At 58.0% G+C, this 19,750-nt stretch overlaps 1 protein-coding gene across 3 annotated transcripts in view; it reads right to left on the bottom strand.

Moving 5' to 3' along the window:
- Positions 1 to 19,412, bottom strand: part of LOC119102440 (cartilage oligomeric matrix protein) — a 42,727-nt gene extending 23,315 nt beyond the window's left edge. For all 3 annotated transcript variants that reach the window (XM_037225803.1, XM_037225804.1, XM_037225805.1), the window contains exons 1-3: positions 19,279 to 19,412; positions 5,149 to 5,319; positions 1,461 to 1,687 (exon numbers count right to left, since the gene is read on the bottom strand). In XM_037225803.1, coding sequence (XP_037081698.1) covers positions 1,461 to 1,687; positions 5,149 to 5,319; positions 19,279 to 19,363 — 483 coding nt within the window. In that variant the 5' untranslated portion in view covers positions 19,364 to 19,412. The remainder of the gene's footprint in view (positions 1 to 1,460; positions 1,688 to 5,148; positions 5,320 to 19,278) is intronic.
- Between the last annotated feature and the right edge of the window lie 338 nt (positions 19,413 to 19,750).

The following is a 19,750-nucleotide window of genomic DNA, read 5'->3' as shown; positions in this document are numbered from 1 at the left end:
CGTGCATGAGATGGCGGCGGGCGATGATGCAGGCCGCGGAGCTGTCGACGTCACTCACAGCGCCCGGCATCCGCTTTCATCCCGGCCGGCCAACGGCTACTTGGTGTGCATTTGGGCCGTGATTGGTGTAGCTGCGTCCGTTGTTGGATGCGCCCCGCTAATTTATGGCGTCCATTCGATGAGTCGCTTCAGTCGCCCCTTGCAGCCGACCGTGGGAATATCTTTTGGTCGAAATCTGTGTGCAATCTTCGCCAAATTTATACCCACGTATTAAGCTGGCGTGGAGTCATGAAACTGAATTACCTCGTGAGCGCCGAGAGCCACTTGCCTTGGTGTTTGGGCCCTGATTCACTTCGTCACAGATTGGTTCAATCTCGGCTTCACGACCTGTTTAAGCAGCGGACTGCTTCTAAGGGTGCAATAAAGCTAAAAGTTAACAGTCACGCTAGGAGGTCTGGTTACCGTCACGAGGTGTTCGTTTGACACTCGAATGATAAGACAAGCATACCGCAGTCTAGAAACACTTCGGTAGTTATGTTAGGGCCTTACATCAGCATATGGTTGCAACGGTCATGTAAAGCTAAAAATTTGACATGTCAGACACTCTGGAAACACGTCGGGTGATAGCTATACAATGCTGCAATTTTGCACTGCACGCGCCCTAACAATGCGTATTTTCTAGTTTTCAATTTCATGCGCAGAAATACATGTTTGCCTACCAACTGATGCATGCATTTCGTATTCGGGCTACCAGCTCATTCGGACCGACCCAGCGCCCCCCCCCCCCCCCACCGCGGCGCGCCGGACGAATGTGAGGCATGGCATACCGGGGCAGCTTGCAGCTCCACCCCACCCCACCCCCGCCGCGGAACTCAGCGGACCCTACCGCTCCGGAAACCGGCGCGGACCGCGCGGGCTAACATCCGTGCCGCGTGATATCACGTGTTTATGTCGGGCCACGAACAGACGGTGCCAGGTTTCTGATTGGCCGATAAATGTATACATGCCTGGCAATATGGCGCGATACCCAATCGCCGAACGTGCGAGCAGGAACCATTGACTGGTAATTGACGTGCAGCCAATTCATTAGCGTTGGCGCAGTGAGAAAATGCTCGGCAAATGTGTCCGCGGCTGTCATGTTTCTGAACATCTGCAACCAGTTGTCGGGACGCGAAAGACAATTGCCGTACTAAAAAAGACAATTGCCGCACTAAAAACCAGTTTTCGTGGTTTCAACGGCGTGCTGGCAAAGGCTATTTCAATCGTTGATAGACACTGACAAATTGCCGCATTTCTGAAAGGTAGCTACCGCCATCCGACAGCATCAAGTTAATCCTTCTGAAAAAAAAAGTGATGAACGGCTCGCGGCTGCGGCTTAAACACCTTAATCATGACAGGAACTCCAAACATGCCGATAACATCTCGGCAAGTCTCATCCGGCGCCCATGGCGGCCGCTTACCACAGTGAGCGCGGAGGTGGTGGACTCCTCGAGGATCATCTCCTGGAGGGAGACCGGTGTGTGGATGGCGCCCTGGTCGTGGCAGTCGACGTAGAGGTGGACGCGGGCGGACGGCTGCTCCTGGTGCACCCGCAGCACCAGCGACTCGATGGTGTTGTGGTGCTGCACCGTTTCCACGGACCAGTGCTGCGTGCGCAGCCGTCCCTTCTCCATCGTCTGGAGGATCACTGGTGTCACGCGCAGTGTCAGCATTGAGCCGTGGGATTACTGGTACTGTGGAAAAGGCTACTTTGATCTCCTCGGGGATGCTACCATCATGATCGGTGTCAATATGGAGTCGTAAGGTCACTGACGCCATACACAAGGCTGATGTGAGGTCATAAGGTCACCAACGTCGTGAGCGGTCAGTGCGCCCCATAAAATCACTGGCGGTGTGAGCGGGGTCAAACTGGGCGGAGGAACAACTTATGTCACGGGAGCTGTGAGAATTATACCCTCTCTTGGGGTTACTGGCATCCAATGAGCGGTTGACATGCCTTCAGCGAACTAAGGAAGGCTTACATTGCCGACTAACTCTTACATCACCGGATGTCACGTGAACCTCAAAGCTCTTATTCCGCGTGCGAATTACACGGGAAAGTCATATCCCGTCGCATTGGCACCTCCGACTAACATTATTCCCGAGGTCAAGGCTGCATAAGATTGGTTCAAACCTTTCACACACGGCACGCGTCGCGCTAGTGGCAACGCTGGCAGTGATTTCTTGTCGTTGTTGAAACATCAGACGCTGCATTCCAGGGAAATTCACCTATTTCCAGGGCACTGACCCTTGACCCTTGCGGCTTGACTCGAGCAATGCTAAGCTTACGCATTCGACACGTTGGCTCTCGCTTGGGCGAACATTTCGCTCCGGCTAGGAAAATCATAGGGCACATCCCAGATGTGAATGTGTAAATGGCCCGTCAGATGCCAGCCTGGCTGCGCATGTTTTGCTTTAAATGGTATATATCACAATGTGATTGGGACTGACCTCCACCAAGCGAGCGCATGTCCCATTCATTCAATAGCGTTACGCGTGGACCAGATTTAAGGTGTTCGGAGTTAAAATCCTGGGCCTTTTGACGTCCAGGTGCTTGTTCAGCGCGTGCGGCAGGGGAAGCGACCATCGTCTTCATTCAAGGTGCACCCACCCCACCGAATACCCAACATAGGCCACGTTTTCAGCTAATCACACTGACCCGGAGAGGGACTGTAAATATAGATGCTTCTCCGAATAGAAGCTGTCTGAATGGACGCCGTCTGCAGCATTGGTAGGGCCACGAGCGGTGTGCGAGCGGCCCATGGCAGCTTAATGATGCTACAAGGAGCGTGATAGTGATACGGTTGCGTTCCGCCGGACCGCTGGCGTCATGTTTACAGTTAGAGTGACCTCATCGTCTGGAGCATCAATTGGAACACATTTAGTGTTAAATGACTTCATTAGCTGCACATAACTGCAAGCACACCCCGTCGGGAGCCCATCTCCGTATCTCTGCAATGGCTCATGCGAAGGTCATCTCTGTGACTTTCCGGTGGTCAAGGGGCAGGTCACCCGATGTTCCCCTAGGTGGTCCAGGGAGAGGTCAGCTCCCATCTCCCTAGTGGTCCAAGGACAGGCAAGCTTTCCAGTGATCCAGGGCCGGGTTACTCCGTGCCTCCCCGGTGATCCAAGTCAGGTCAGTTTCATGCCTCCCCGGTGGTCCAGCGACAGGTCAGCTTCGTGCCTCCCCGGTGATCCAAGTCAGGTCAGTGTCATGCCTCCCCGGTGGTCCAGCGACTGGCCAGCTCTTGGCCTCTCCGCTGGTGGTCGGCGCCTGTCGCCGGGCCAGAGCGGCGATAACGTGCCTATATGAGCTGCAGTAAGCCGGCCGGGGCGCGGTCCTTCGATGGACCGATACGGGGCGCCATGTGAGCCGGACTGGAGCGGGGCGTGGCCGTGGACCAACACATGGCGCCAGGTGAGTCGGACTGGAGCGGGGCGTGGCCGTGGACCAACACATGGCGCCAGGTGAGCCGGACTGGAGCGGGGCGTGGCCGTGGACCAACACATGGCACCAGGTGAGCCGGAATGGAGCTGGGCGTGGCCGTGAACCAACACATGGCGCCAGGTGGCCCGGACTGGAGCGGGGCGTGGCCGTGGACCAACACATGGCGCCAGGTGAGCCGGAATGGAGCGGGGCGTGGCCGTGAACCAACACATGGCGCCAGGTGGCCCGGACTGGAGCGGGGCGTGGCCGTGGACCAACACATGGCGCCAGGTGAGCCGGATTGGAGCGGGGCGTGGCCGTGGACCAACACATGGCGCCAGGTGACCCGGGCTGGGGCGGGATGTGACAGAAGACCGATACAAATGCAAAGCGCCAGATAACCATATTCGAGAGGGGGGAGGGGGCGTGACAGATGACTAGGATTAGAGGGGGGAGGGGGGGGGGGGGGGGTGAAAGAGGACGGATACAAGGCGCCAGGTAATATCCTGGTCGGAAGGGAGAGGACCAATGCAAGGAGACAGGCGACCCGATGCCACGCGGAACGCGACCTTCGACGCCGCAGCCCGCCGACCCGCACCTGCGTCCAGGGTCAAGCCAGCAAAAAAGAGCGACTGTAGCGGACAGCTTACCAATGAGGCGGCGACCAAAGGGGACCACCTGCCGCTGAGAAGGCGATTAGAGTCGCTCGCTCGTCACCAAGACTGTGACTTGGGCTGTCACTGAGGCTGCCAGTGAGGTGGATCAAAAGTCGCTCCATCACTGTCCCGCCTCACCACCCCACGGCTGTCTCGATGTTGACTAAACCATCACTCACTGAGCCAGTGTCCGAGGTGGGCCGCTTGTTACTGACACTGTGAGTGAGGTGTGCCACCAGTCACTGAGACAGGGCCTGGGTGGGCCATGGAAGTAACTGTGGGGGACGACTCGTCATTGAGTAGTGTGTTCAAGGTGGGTCTCTGATCACTAAGACAGGTGGCTAAGGTGGAGAGCCTGTCACTGAGACTGAAACTGGAGACTGAACCAAATCACCCCGTCCACTGAGACCATGACTGAGGTGGACAAATCGCGCTGAGGACTTGAAACTGAGACTGACCCAAATCACCCGTCACTGAACATGACTGAGGTGAGGACAAATCGTCGCTGAGACTGAAAATGAGACTGAACCAAATCACCGTCACTGAGACCATGACTGGAGTGAAAAATAGTAGCTGAGACCTTGCCGGAGGAGGACAACCTATGACTGACAACTGCCCGACATGGGCAGCGACAGCGTGGTATGCTAGTCACAGGAAACAGCGACCAGGTGGTCACATTATGAGACATGACGAGGCGCATCACTTGCGACTGACACTGAACTCCTCCGTCTGCATCGCTCTCCTCATGGGCGTGCTCCAGCACATCAACACCAACAGCCTAACCTATGATTGAAGCCAGATCAAGATGCACTGCACCGCATCCCACCGCTCAGCTGACTGTTTAGCTAGCGTGTCGAGCTGACCAACAAACACGTGAATCAAACACGGCTCCATCATCGCGCTACCGACGGCACCGCTGAATCGAGGATGCTTAAAAGCCCACACGCCCCGAAGCTGGCTTTGAAGACGTCCTTCAGCAGCACGTCAGGCTGTGAATGACCACCGTGCCTTCGGAAAGTGACCCACCTTTGTGCATCTTCCTGTCCAGGATGATGGACATCTTGTTGCGACTGCCGGTGACGTCAATCTCCACCAGGGTCTGCGGATGCGTCCGGGCGAACCGCTTCGCCTTAACGTTCTTGAGGACGATGTAAAACTCGTCGTTCATCACCTCCTTCTGAAGGTCCCTCGTCAACTCTGAAAACGGTGGGGTGCTTCCATTAGGATGTGTCAAAGGGTGCATCCAGTGAAACAAGCGCTGACAAGCACGAGGTTTGTTCCAAGTGATGGTTTATTCAGACTTCCGATCTGTATGTTGGCTAGATTGGGGCCAATGCATCACGTAGTGACTTTTAACAATTGCGTGATCTGATCGCGTGATTGTGTCATTGTTTACTGAGATTCATCTCTGATTGTGTTCACCGGGTCAAGACCAAAGCCAACGTTCAGCGACCTATTCAGCTGCATTCAGAGCTGAAGCACCATCTGGACATTCCCGCGTGGAAGGATTTCAGAGGGGCATAGCATGTCTCCTGTAGAGCTGGACGATCCGTTCAGCCGGCTTGAAAACAACACACCTTTGCAAGCCCTCGACGCGGCCCTAAACGCAAAGCACTTTGTGTGGACTGAATGGCATAATAATTGCCGCCGTCCTGGCATGAAAGGATACAAGCCGGTCCTTGTAAGTCACGCCCAAATAAGGTTGAATCCCAGACTGTGTGACCTTATTCTTCTAGCCGTCTTTGGTGGAAACTCCGAACCCCTTACCGTTTGCATCGCCGTCCGCCGCATGTCCCAAATTATTAAAAATAGAAATATCTCGCACAAAAACCTGACGTCCGCGACCATAAACAAAGTTAGCTCGCAATCAGGCAGCGCAACCCAGAGTCTCAGTGTCACAGTGACAGTCACACTGCAGTGTTGAATGTGCATACACCTTCCAAAATCCAGGCCAATTCGAAGTCCGGTATGGCTAAAAGACTGGGTCATTATGTTTCAGGCCAGAATTGTACCACAGCAATGTCCGGCTCTCATTGTGCAAAACAACACCAGACTCTTAAAATCTACACTTTTCTAGCCCCAAATACCGATGTCCTGGCGTTAAGCGCTGCCCTGCCTTCAGATCCACTCTCCAAACCCTGACCTGGTCTTTCAAACACCGGAAGCGAACCGCGTTATTGATCGCTCCCCCGAGACCTGCCGCCCCGAAGCCGTCGATCCGCGCCCCGCACTAATCACAAACACATCACTTCTAATGCCGCTGCGCCGGGCCGGCGGCAGGCAAACATCGGCCGCCCGGCTGTCGTCGGGCGGCCGGCGCGCGCCGCCGGACCGGTGTTAGCGCTCGAGTCCGAGGTCGCGACTGGGTCACTGCCTGTGGTCTCACGCAGCACCGCGGACCGTGCTCCATTTCACGCCGGGAATGAGAAAAGCCGCCCCGTCGCACCGGCACAAAGGATGTTGTGACGACCGTCGCCGCGTCTGCCGGCGTGGTCCTGCCAAGCCGGCGTCGTGTCCGTGTGCTGAAGAAAGCCAGCGTCGCGCTGCGGCTGGCGGCGCGCGACGCCGGCCACCGCCGCTTCACACCGCGGCACTCAGGGGTCGCCGTGCACCCCGCCGCAAGGCGACCCCCTGCGGGAGACACTACCACCTCCGCTCCCCAGAGCCGGACGTTTCACCGGGACGCCGTTCAGCCTGCGGGGCGCGGCCGGACTTGTGCGCAGACGGGCTGCGGGGGCGCCGGCCGTCTGCGGGACGCGGTCGGACTCTGGCGCAGACGGATCTGCAGGGGCACCGGCCGGGTGTGGCTCGCTCCGCCGATCGTGACCCCAGCTCCTCATCCGACCCGGACCGCCAAGTGTTCGCACGCGGCGCTCACCGGGATGCGGCGGCTAACCAGATGGGCGCCGCATGCCGACGGCATGCAGAGCGATCCTGAGCATCGAGGACGCGGCGACCAGACGGCCGCGCATCACCTGACAGTGACCTATCAGACGGCCGCGCGTTGCCTGACGGTGACCTATCAGACGGCCGCGCGTTACCTGACGGTGACCTCGCAGCCGGCCGCGCGTTACCTGGCGGTGACCTATCAGACGGCCAATCAGCCCCAACAATAGGCTGAGGGCGGACGTGGCTGGGATGTCGGGCGAGTAATCACGTCTTCCCTGCGGTTTGTGCACGCCAAGTGCCATTTCACTGTGTACAAAGCACGCAGTGGATAACGTCACGCAGCGAGAGATGCCTCCTAATGCCGCCCGATCCAATCAGAGCCATGTTGCGCCACTCGAGTGGCTTTCCATCATCCTACCCGCAATTGTAATCAGCGGTGTGGTTGCTCATGCACCTGAGTTATGCACTCCATTCGGCTGGCGCGATGCAGACGGACGCCGGCAGGCCGCCGCCAGCCATTGGCGCTGCGTGTGAGCAGTGCTATGTCGCGATAAGAGCGGTCGGAACGACTGAAGCTAACCTTGGGTCGCCGTGGGTATCGTGCTCAGCAAGGCTATCATACGGATCGAACCCCGCGACAAAGACGGCCAGCCAAAAGGAGACAACTTTGACCACGGAGAGCGCCCGATAAAAAGGACGGCCAAAGTGTCGCTGGCATTATCACCGAGGCGGTGTGAAATCCTGATACAGTGAGTTACATTTCCTTAAAGGGCCTTTGTTCGTAACAAGAAATGCATATCGTTCGTATTAAGCCAAGCTGAAAACCAGACACGCAAAAAGTACCCGAGGTTTGAGTCAACACCAGTTGGCGTACACATGCACGTCACGTAAGGCTCCACTTGTCGCAGTTTGCCTCGGAACAGGCCACCATGAGTCACTCGCGACCAAGCGGGTGCGAGCGGCACCTTACCCGCCCGTCCGCGGCGCCCAGGTCAGCGGGGGACTAGCCTCAGCTCACCGCCGGGATCGTGCGACACACCAGCTCCGCACTCAAGCCTGTCAATCGAGGGTGGCACAGGGACGCCTGGCGCCGGTCGGCCCCCTGACGGCGACCGCAGCGGACCCTGGGACACCCTGAGCGGCGGCGGGGTGAGGGACGCCGCGGCGCCAGACCGAGAGGAGCGGCGCGAGGTCAGCAGTCAGCCCCGGGCGTGGGGCATGGGTGGGCGGGGGGACCCCGGCAGCCTGGCGCCGGCGACGCTGCTGCGGGTCATCGAACTGCCACCGGCAAACATGTCCGTGAGATGTGCGAACGCCTCCGCGTCGGGGGCAATGCAGGTGCAAGTAACGCGTCTGAGGAAAGAACGGTGACGGAAGTAGAACCTCAAGCGTACGGTCCCTGGACTGGGTTTGGAGCGGGACACCCCTCGCTCTCCACCCACGCCACCGACACCCCCAGCCCGCCCCTGCAGCGATTCCATGTATATTTGATGTGCGCCACCGAGACGGGAGCACGCCCAGGACGGCGGCAGGACGCGGGCGAGCGCATCACATGAGCGCGCCTTTTTGTGGGCTCCCCGGCCGGCGTCCGGCGGCCGGCCGCGGTGCACGGGCACGCACATGGGAGGAGCCGCCCACGCGCCTGCCATTGCCGATCGCTCGAGCCCGGCAATGGCTCCGGGAACAGCTGGAGGCCGGGCAATGACTGAGGCAGCATCTGGAGGCGGCACTCGATCTGGCGTTTTTTGGGAGAGCACAACAAACATCCCTCTGTCCTAGGCCCGGAGCAAGCCGATGTATTTCTGAAACAAGGGAGCCGCCGACACCTCTCAGACATGCACAGCGTGACGGCGGCGGCTTTACAGTCCTCCGTCGTTGTGACGGCCATTGTAATTCTGGCGGAGTTACGTTAACTTTGAGCAGCGTAGCAGCGCAGTTCTGAGAGTAAACAAGCGGCCCGGCTCTACGAAAGCAGCGCTCGCATCATGTGCCCCTCACTACCAGCATACAACACTCACAGTACGTGCTGCGGCTCTGCCCCGCGGTTGACGAAATGGAGACGTGACGCAATGTCGGCATGTCCGGATGGCGCGGGACCCGGTGCGGCGTGAGCTTGTGAAAGACTCGGCGGATCATGCATATACAGCTGTGTCTCGGGAACGGGGGGTCAGAGTCCACCTTCCTAAGTGACGAAGATTGATAGAAATGGAGCAATACCTCAGTCAATCAGACTAACGATGGAACAAGTTGAACATTGAATAGGAACATTGCTAAACAAGAGTTCAGCAATGCATTTTCTAACTGACTGCAAAGCAAATAGGCTGACTGATGCCAGAAATTCCAGCGGTCGCTTGAAAAAACAGCTGGGCGTATGCACAGTTTGCGCAACTGCATCAAGTGTTCTGGTTTCACCGTTCTGTGCTTAAATGTCAAGATCCGGGTCCGGTGCATAAATCTGACGTGGCCGTGCGTCACGGTGGTGTCGTCTCCGTCACGGCGGTGTCGTCTCCGTCACGGCGGTGCCATCTCCGCCACGGCGGCCGCGCTGGTCGGCTGCCGTCACCGGAGGCTTCGGCGGGGCAGGGTGCGGTACGTCGGGCTTCGGCGGGGCAGGGTGAGGTACGTCAGGCTCCGGCGGGGCAGGGTGCGGTACGTCAGGCTTCGGCGGGGCAGGGTGCGGTACGTCAGGCTTCGGCGGGGCAGGGTGCGGTACGTCGGGCTTCGGCGGGGCAGGGTGCGGTACGTCGGGCTTCGGCGGGGCAGGGTGCGGTACATCGGGCTTCGGCGGGGCAGGGTGCGGTACGTCGGGATTCGGCGGGGCAGGGTGCGGTACGTCGGGCTTCGGCGGGGCAGGGTGCGGTACGTCGGGCCGCTGCAGATCACCCCAGACTACCGCGGATGCCTTCGGGCGTCAGCAGACCGCGCCGAGTCGTATGAGCCGGTGCCGAGCCAGATACAATGCTATGCGGCATAACTAAAGGCTACACATATCACAGCAGATCATACCATACCAGACCAACCTTACCAGACAACATGGAGCCATAGTTGACCGCATCAAACTATCGGGTCGTTCGATAATAATGCATGCCTCGTCAAACGAACCCAGCAAGACAGTTGTCATCAAACGGTCAGTTTTGGCACGAGTGTCTCGTGAGCCTGCTGTTGCTATTTTTGTTTATTGGGCGGCAGAGATCCATTCGCACGTGTCCATTCATTATGCGGCAAATGACCTCGAAGTAAAATATTTGGAAACACGAGGACGAATGCCAAAAGCTATCAGAATCCACCAGCAAACACGTGTCGGGAGTCGGAGTTCAGAATGTGCAGAACATGACCGAGCTGGAAAAGACTGCATATTTATTGCCACGAATCATGCAAAACTCGAGATAACGCCCGAGTCGTACCAGCCAAGTTCCCGTTGGACGCTTGTGTACATTCCCGCTGGGGCTGCAGCGGCGGCGGACGCGGCGAGATCCAGCCGTGAGCGGCGCCCGCCTGCGAACTCGGCCACATCTCCCCGAGCCAGACAGGCCCGGTCGAGACGGCAACAGACCCGCCCGCTGACCGGCCGCGAGCGGCGCCCGCCTGCGAACTCGGCCACATCTCCCCGAGCCAGACAGGCCCGGCCGAGACGGCGGCAGACCCGCCCGCTAACCGGCCGCTCCCACCGACTCTGTTTGTGGCGGCTGCCACGGCCTGATTGACTGGACACCCAGCCCGGCTGCGTCGGCCGCCACCGGCTGGCGATCCATCATCCCCGGCGCCGCTGTCGGGGACGGCAGGTCAGCCTGGGACGGCAGGTCAGCCTGGGACAGCAGGTCAGCCTGGGACGGCAGGTCAGCCTGGAACACCAGGTTAGCCTGGGACAGCAGGTCAGCCCGGGACACCAGGTTAGCCTGGGACAGCAGGTCAGCCTGGGAAACCAGGTTAGCCTGGGACAGCAGGTCAGCCTGGGACAGCAGGTCAGCCCGGCCGGCCAGGTCAGCCTGGGACAGCAGGTCAGCCCGGCCGGCTAGGTCAGCCTGGGACGGCAGGTCAGCCTGGGACAGCAGGTCAGCTCGGCCGGCCAGGTCAGCCTGGGACAGCAGGTCAGCCTGGGACGGCCACGGCAGCTGTGCTCACACGCCGGTGGGATCCGGCTGTTGGTACTCAGGCTGAGCTCCCGCGGGCCCGTGATGTGTGGCGAGCAGGCGGTCGCTCGATGGTGCGGCAGCTGCGCTGCTGTGGACTTCCGGTTCGGGAGTGTGATCCAGTGCGGTCCGACGGGTCTAGTGAGGGTACGCGACGGTGTGCCGTGATTTTAGTGAGATGCAGGATGACCTGGCAGTGTCTGATGAGATGCTGGTGCGGCTGGCGCGGTCTGGTGGCTGTCGTGGCGGTCTGGGTGATTCCGATAGAAGTACGCTCGGCCTGGGCAGGCGTGAGGAGTCCAGAGGTTCTGGTGTAAGCTGCTGGGATCCGTGATAATACAATGTAGTCTAGTTGGTCAAGTATTCAGGCCTGGTGAGTTCTGGTGTGGTGCGGGGTAATTTGGTGCGGTTTGATGCTGCTTGGAATAATATGTTACAGCCTCTCATAGTCTAAGATAGTCGGTCATGGTTCAAAATGCCCTAGTGAGGATCTGTCTAGCCTTGGGTTGTATCGTAGCATTCGAGTTGCACCGTAGTTCGTAGTATTTGACTCGACATCGTCTGATACGCTTTGGCGCGGTCTGCTGACGTCTGATGACGTCTGCGGTGGTCTTGGTTTATCTGGAGCGGCACGACGTACTATGCCCACCGACGCCGGCGCCGGATGGCACGGCCGCGTCGGAGACGGCACCGCCGCGCCGGAGACGGCACCGCCGCGCCGGAGACGGCACCGCCGCGCCGGAGACGGCACCGCCGCGCCGGAGACGGCACCGCCGTGACGCGCGGCCCGGTCCGGCCGGCCGCCGCCGCCCGGCGCGTCTCTGTTTACGCCGGGCCGGCCGGCTGATTCTGCGGACGGGTCAACACACGGTCGGTGACGTGATCTGTGATCACCGACAGCCAGCCGAGCGCCGCCGACCGGCCAGGCCCGCCGGCGGTCGGCCGCGCGCCGCTATTTCGGGTGCGCGGCACGCGTGAGGCCGGGCGAGGCTGCCGATCACGCGCGGACAGGCCCCGTCCTCTCGCCGTGTACGGCGGCGCCGCGACCCTGGCGCAGCCTTTTGCGCTAGTGTCCGTGCGACGATCCGTCCGGCGTCGACGACAGCTGGTGTCGCCGCAAGCTGCGGCCGGAATGTGAAGTGTTTAGTGTGGCGGTCATGCCCGCATTGCCGTGACGTTCTGGGATGTCGACATGAAACGAAACACTCATCGCATATAAAATACACAAGTGGGGGATGAGGTAGTCGTGGAGCCTAGGAAAAATATTTCGTGTCCCACTTCACTTAGCGATTGCATGGTCTCTGAGCCTTCCAGGACCTAAAGAAGCGGAGGTCAGAATCATTGTACGACCGTACGTGAATGTTACATAACAAACCTAGCGTGCATACAAACAATACGAAGAAACGAGCGCACAACCCGTTTTAACGAGAACAAAGAGCACCAGGGGCCAAGGTAGGTAAGAACATCGGTACAAGATAAGTGTCCAAAGCATAACATTTAAGTATATAAGGGCTGGATGAAATAAAAGAGATTTAATGAAGCAAGGTGCTTAAGACTATTGCCATAGACCTGTCACCTCCCTTTTGACGTAGCTCGATGCAGAAGCCAACTGACATTCGAAGCTACCATCCTGCTCTGCGCTCACGTCCAACTGAACATCCAACGCCATAGCGCACAGCCGGATGCCGCAATGGCCATGGTGCTTCTATCCAGCGGCGCCCTGGACGTGACGCCGGCTGGCGCCGCCGGCTGACCTCACATCTCCCAGCAGCAGAGCCTGACGAGCTCAATTGAGCCCGTCCATGATGATCACGCGCCAAGGCGGCCGATGATCGCACGCCGCCGCCGCGAGACGTGATCTCACGCCCAGATTCCTGTCACAATTAGTGGAGCTGAGGCTTGGTGGGGGCGATCACGGAGATTGCCAAGGCCGGGAGGGGGTGTGGCAAATGAAGGTATGTGGTACGTTCAAACAATGGAAAGAGCGTGAGAGTGAGAGCTAGAGTGAGGGCGAGAGAGAGAGAGCGAGAGAGTGAGAGAGCGAGGGAATGAGAGAGCGATAGAGCGAGAGAGCAAGATAGCAAGAGAACGAGAGAGCCAGAGAGCGAGAGAGCGAGAGTGCGAGAGAGAGCGAGAGAGCGAGAGAATGAGAGAGCGATAGAGCGAGAGAGCAAGAGAGCGAGAGGGCAAGGGAGCGAGAGAGCAAAAGAGCGAGAGAGCAAGAGAGAGAGAGAGCAAGAGAGCGAGAGGGAGCGAGAGAGAGAGCAAGAGAGCGATAGAGCGAGAGAACGAGAGGGCGGGAAAGCGAAAGATCGAGAGAGCAAGAGAGCAAAAGAGCAAGAGGGCAAGAGAGCGAAAGAACGAAAGATCAAGAGAGCGAGGGAGCAATAGAGCAAGAGAGCGAGAGAGCGATAGCGCTGCTGTAGCTCAAGGGGCGAGGACAGCTGGCAGTCCCGGCAGCACGCGTTGCCCTCTCTTCAAGCCGGACATGGGTGAGGTGGTGCACGTGAAGGCGCGTCTGGACTTTGATCGATCCACACCGCCACGACTCTGCAAGCCCTGATTCCCGGTCGTCCATGGTCAAGGCGAGGGCGGACCGGCAGAGGCAGGGACACGTTTCCAGCGGCATCCCGGCGGAGATCTAGACAGGCACCTGAGCGGCTCCGGTGGTGTCTAGGCTGAGAACAGTTGACTGCGCATGGGGTTGTGGTAATATTAGGTTTACGGCTGGTGGGACGGTGGGACTTGACTCTGCGCCTCAAATCCGTCACACGTTTCCCTCTCTGGGAGTTAAGGCATGATGGGCCGCGTGCAATATTCATATTGCGTATTATTTTGCAAGATGCTTTGCGGTATTTTTATTCTTTATCAAGTCATCCCTGTTTGGTTGAATACTCGAGTCACATTATTGCTCGTGCGGTGCTCTTCATACGCCTGACTCATGGTGTGAAAACATTTTGTTTTTGCGAAAGAGTGGGTTAGCTTATCGCGTACAGTGCTTTTTCTCCAGCTGAGCCTATTTTACTCCCAACGCGTTAAAAAAACGTCCGATTTACTGCTTGATTCTTTAAGATTTGAACACAGGTCTGCTCAAAATATATTATTTCCAAACACGTAATACCCCGCTCTGAGTCCGATCGCCTCAGCGTTCCTCGTCACGCGGTACAGAACTCTGCATCTCGCCTATAAGTTCAGGGCATGCGGCTAGCGTCCATTAAACAGCATCTTGGACGGCGCCGCAGCGGCAGCCAGCAAGCCTTATGCTGCGTTCACAGCCCATGAACGCCACGGGCCACCTGCTTCAGTGTCAAACACACTCAGTGCAAACGATGCAACGATTCAATGCAAATTACGCGGCAGTAAAGCACAGTCATTGCTGCATGTAAGTCAATGGTAATGCTCGAAGTCACGACGAGATTTAGGGCCCGCTGTCAGCGCAATCACGCTGTAATAATAACACCCCGCTGCTAGCCTTGGTGCCGTAGACAAAGCGCGCCGGCCATTGTGTTAACAGTGCTGCTACCGCCTAGTCATCCAGATCCAAGTGCATGGTGCATTCACTGGTTCTTAGCCCCGCATGAAAAAGCGCTTGCGGTGGTAGTCTGAACTGAATTTGCTGTTGAATTGCGGTCCCACACCAAACCTAACTAGCTGAGCCGTGCAATGGACAGTACAATGCCACGCTGCAAATTTTTTATCCGAATCTTAACCGCCAAAATATTTAAGTCGGATCCTACGGCAAAAACCAGCACATCGACAGCGTCCTTCAGTTCGCCTCCGAGTTTCTACGGCTCGCTAAGCTCAGCAGCGAGGTCGCCGCGTCAGCTGCACGGCCGGTGAATGGGCACGGACAGATCAGAGCCAGGCCCGACTGGCCCGATGTGTACGGAAGTTGCGGCGCCGTCCTGTCCACGTTCCACAGCTCTGGCCGTGCCGGCTGGGGCGGGAGGACGGCCGCGCCGTTCGAGGCGCCGGCCGGGGCCACACGCCACGCCAGGAATGTGCCGTCAAAGGACGGCGGTGCCGACTGAAACCCGATCCTATTTCCCGGCAACGGGACGCGATTGAGAGTGACGCGTGCCACAGCCCGGCGCGGGCGCGGAGAAGCCAGGGCCCGATCCCCGGGGTGAATCAGGCCCAGACCAGACGTGACCCGGGCTCCGGCCCCAACCGGCGGTCACCCCGTCCAAACGCAGCCGAGGTCAGCCGTGGATCTCGGTGGTGAGGGCTGACTGCCGTCCGGTGCCGCCTGTGGGGCCCCTGACATGCCATGTGTTGGCACGCCGCAGACGCCAAGACAGTGTGGACCCAACAACGCGACGAATATACAAGCGAACCAGGATACTAGTGCACCCCAAGGCGAAGACAGCCGAGCAGGCGTATGCACAGAAGGCAGGGGAAGGCGAGATCATCAATTAATCACGGACGTCGAGGATTGGTCGTTCCCATCCACATTTCACCTTTACTTATGTGCTGTCAATCTCTATCGACCGTTTGAGCTAAGCGCCTATCGACTGATAACTTTACGCCGAGTATTCTCCACTGCGCCGCTGCGTCTTTTTTATAACGACATTTATAACAACTTAAACACATTGTGAGAGGCACGCATACAAGCAGCCGTGCTGAAAAACCCGCGCATGCGCGTGTACCACGTCATAGGCAGCTGTACAGTAAGTCGCGGTAGACAAGACATGAGATATCCTCATCAGTTGGGAGGTGGAAGTTCGGAGGACATGCCCTGCTTGATTGAGCGCCGGAAACGCCCCGGTGCTTTTGACACCACGCGATTGACACAACCGCGGAGCGACTGACGTGTGCCAGTTACGACGCCAAAGTTTCCAGTTCCGCGGATCTTGGCCACAACACGGGGGCCTCCTGACCGTGATGCAACGGAGTTCACTGGGCACCAGAGGATGCTGTGCTCGGTGCACCAGGCCTCGCCCTGGACGACATCGGACCGGTCTGACGCAGCGCACGCAACCGAGAGGCTGTGCAGCTGAGGCGGGTCATGTGGTCTCGAGCGATCTGGCTCCGATTCAACGGCGCTCTCCACCCAGCGGACCTGTTCGCGGTTTAGCGATTAGCGTGGTTCTGAATGGCCGGCACTCCCCGCTGAGTGGTCCGTCCGTCTCTCCTATGTCCGGTGCCAGACATCAGGTGGTGACGAGCCGGCTCGGCCCACCCTGCAGCTCTGGCCTATCACTCTGCCTCTCTGACTTATCTCTCTGCAACTCTGGCCTACCACTCTGCAGCCCTGGCTTATCACTCTGCGGCTCTAGCCTATCACTCTGCAGCTCTGGCCTATCACTATGCAGCTCTGGCATATCACTATGCAGCTCTGGCCTATCACTATGCAGCTCTGGCCTATCACTATGCAGCTCTGGCTTATCACTCTGCAGCTCTGACCTATCACTCTGGCTTATCACTCTGCAGCCCTGGCCTATCACTCTGCAGCCCTGGCTTATCACTCTGCAGCCCTGCCCAGCTCAGACCCCCGTCAGCGGGTGCTGTCGGCGTCGCTGTCACGTGTATGTCGAGCGGTGATAACGGACCTATCGGCGTCCGTCCTACCGGTGACGTGGGGCAGTTGGGTCCAGGCGACGCGATGGACTGCGGGTTCCCGGTCCGAACAAGCTTGTAGTCCAGCATGCTTGGTTCGCCCCTGTATCACCGGTACCGTTTACGGCGGGCCGTACGGGGTCCGGCCCGACATGTGCAGGCCACAGCGGACGGACCACGCGTAGTTCGGTCCAGTCTGTGCTGGTCCAAAGTGAGCCATCGTGGCTGGCCCGGTCTGTGTGGTCAGCACTGCACCACGCGTGGTCCGGTCCGGTCTGTGTGGTCCACAGCGAAGCCGCCGCCGACACGCTTGACCTCGAGCTGGCGCAGGTTTCGGTGCTGTGAGCCGACCCCAGGCGAATGGCCGGCAAATATTTGCTCACAAAACACGCGCAACGAGTTCTGTTTATCGACGGTCGCGCTCATGAGCTCTGCAGTGGAAGCCGTCGGCGAAGCTACAAACAATGCGGCCGGAATTCTATCGCCACGTTGGGAGCGCCGCGGGCGGCCGCGTAGGTACGCCGCCCGGGCGGCCGCGTGGTACGCCGCCCGGGCGGTGCGGAGTTACGGGGTGCAGCGGAACAGGGCTGCGCGCAGCTCGGGGCTCAAGTCGTGTAATGGCTCGAATCGCTTAACTCCCTGTCACAGCCGTCAACAAGCTATCACATAGTTGATGATCTGTTAGCTGTTAGCTGATGATCTGTTGACAAAATAACTGACATGTCGACGAGCGGGTAAAACAGGAAACATGTCTTTTGTATCTTCTTGTACAGGATACTTGGAACGTTTCAAAACGGTCGTTTCGCAGCGCGCCTCTTGAAAATACATGAACATAAAGACACGCTTAGGAACATCACCAAACCGGCGCCGACTAAACCCCATTTAAAGCAGACTCATTCCCTGCATCGTCATCTGCTCAACTACGAAATATTGACGGAAAGTAAATGGGTCACGAACACCATGGCCCATTTTCCACTGCTCCAGAGCTTGTGTAGAAGAATTCTGGGGACGTTTGAGTAACACAACACATTGGGCACGGGACTGGGATTATCGCGACCGCACAGTCGCCCCAGCACGAGGATGCCGAGTAGGGCTACGCCTCCCCAGAGATAGCACTTTGGTCGTCAGGCAACCGCGCATGCAATCTCACGCCGTGTTTGCACAAATTAATGGCTTATGCAGGGGAATGACCTCCGTCGCTATTCGATGAAGTGTGAGCCAACGAAGGTGGATCGCTTGGCGATCACGGCCTCCAGTGGCCTTGCTTCATTTCGAATTGTAGGAAGCCGGTGCGACCCCTCCGTCGCCTCATCTGCACACCATTCGCTAGAACACAAAATCAAAACGTAGCGTGATCCTGTATGCGATCTACAGCTTCTACCCAGCTGCTCTAGGCCGTCTCAGAGCAACGCCGGTCATACGAGGTCGGCTCGCATTTTATCGTCGCTGCTCATGGTGACCTCGCGTCTACAATCTCCAGATAGAACAGTGATTTGGACGTGGTGTGAAAGTTTCACTGGCAATTGCCCAATAACTTGAGTTAATTTCGAAGTTTGACCTCGCGCGACCTTGACCTCAGACGTCGCTTTGCTCATCGGTCGTCACCACGCTGTCATTTCGCCGCCCTCGCGAGGTTTATTCTTGCATACCGATCCACAGCTGTGGACAGTGCTGGCACTGAACATCAAGGAATTCAGTGCATGCACAATACAACACTTGAATTCAAGTTTCGCGAAGCCTAATGTGAATGTGTTATGTTTCGTAGGTGTGCGGCTTAGCGCAACTAGCAGTCTTCCCCCAACGAATGTTTTCGAAGCCGAGTGGCAGGTTTGAGCCTGGCTAACGTTGCGTTGTCACGTCTTCTCCAGTGTCACCATAGCCAAGGTGAGGGACGGCTACGCTGAGTAGTCAAAAAAAGTTGAATGCGTCGCAAAAAGCACGAGTTGTGACATGCGGTTTGATTTGAATGCGATGGGATCAATCTGAGTAGCACAATCCACACAGCCACCTGCACAGGAGCACGACATCCTGCAGCTCTAAATAATCTTCTCGTTCAAAACGCATATGTGGCTTTTGCAACATACTCAAACTCCATTGTGACTAGGATGCAACAGATCGCTTGATATGCTCGCTCGTAGTCCTTCGCTCAACGCTCTTACGTTACTTTGTTTCAACAGCTAATGTTACGCACCGATATTTTCCAGATTCCTCCTCGGTTTATTTTCTTGTGCACATGCACGATGTAAGCAAACTGAATAAAAAGATAAAACGATACATCATGTTAACCGGACAGCAATGCATGTTTTTCATTAGCAATGCGTGCTCGAGGAGACGCCATGGACGGATGAAGACTGTCACAATGCGCCTAACATCAAACAATCGCCGTTTGTTGCCACGCCTTCAGTTTATTTTTTTGCTTTTGCCCTTTGAACTGGTACACATTCACCCACACACTGACCAGCACCGGAAGTGAGGTCGTAAGGCCACCACCTGGACACCCGCCACCCGCTGGAGGTCGCGTCCTGCTCAGAAAGGCGCGCCGGCCGAGCGCGTGGCCGCGACCTGGCGTCCGACCCACCTTTGCTGTAGACCGCGCCATTGCCCCTGGCCAAACACCAGAGGCAGAGCAGGAAGAGCACGACCACCACCGCGCGCGGCACCATGGCTGCTGGAGGTACACGCTGAGCCCGCGTCCGGCGCCGCTGCCGGCACCCACTCGACAGTGGCGCGGCCGGCGAGAGGACGCCGGCCCTGCGGCACAGCTGCCGCCAGGGGGCCGCCGGCGCGGGCCACCCGCATGCCGTGCCGGGCGCCGAGCACGCCGAGCAGCACCGCTTCTCGGACCAGGCGAGAGGTCCGGGTCAGACAGAGACCGCGACGTGTGGGGTTACGGCAGGGGCATGCGGATCACTGGCTGCTGAGTAATGGCCACGCGTCCTTGATGTTAGGCCCTCTCGACCGTTTCCGTTGTACATGCCAACGATTGTACCGAAACTATTTGTAGCTGTTACTTGTGCGGGCGAGGACTTCCATTGAATAGGATTGTCAAC

This window comes from Pollicipes pollicipes, unplaced genomic scaffold (genome assembly GCF_011947565.3).
Source record: "Pollicipes pollicipes isolate AB1234 unplaced genomic scaffold, Ppol_2.1 Scaffold_5724;HRSCAF=6776_pilon_pilon_pilon, whole genome shotgun sequence".
Taxonomy (NCBI): Eukaryota; Metazoa; Arthropoda; class Thecostraca; order Pollicipedomorpha; family Pollicipedidae; genus Pollicipes; species Pollicipes pollicipes.
The sequence above is the reverse complement of the archived record's forward strand: the minus strand, read 5'-3'. Positions and strand labels throughout refer to the sequence as shown.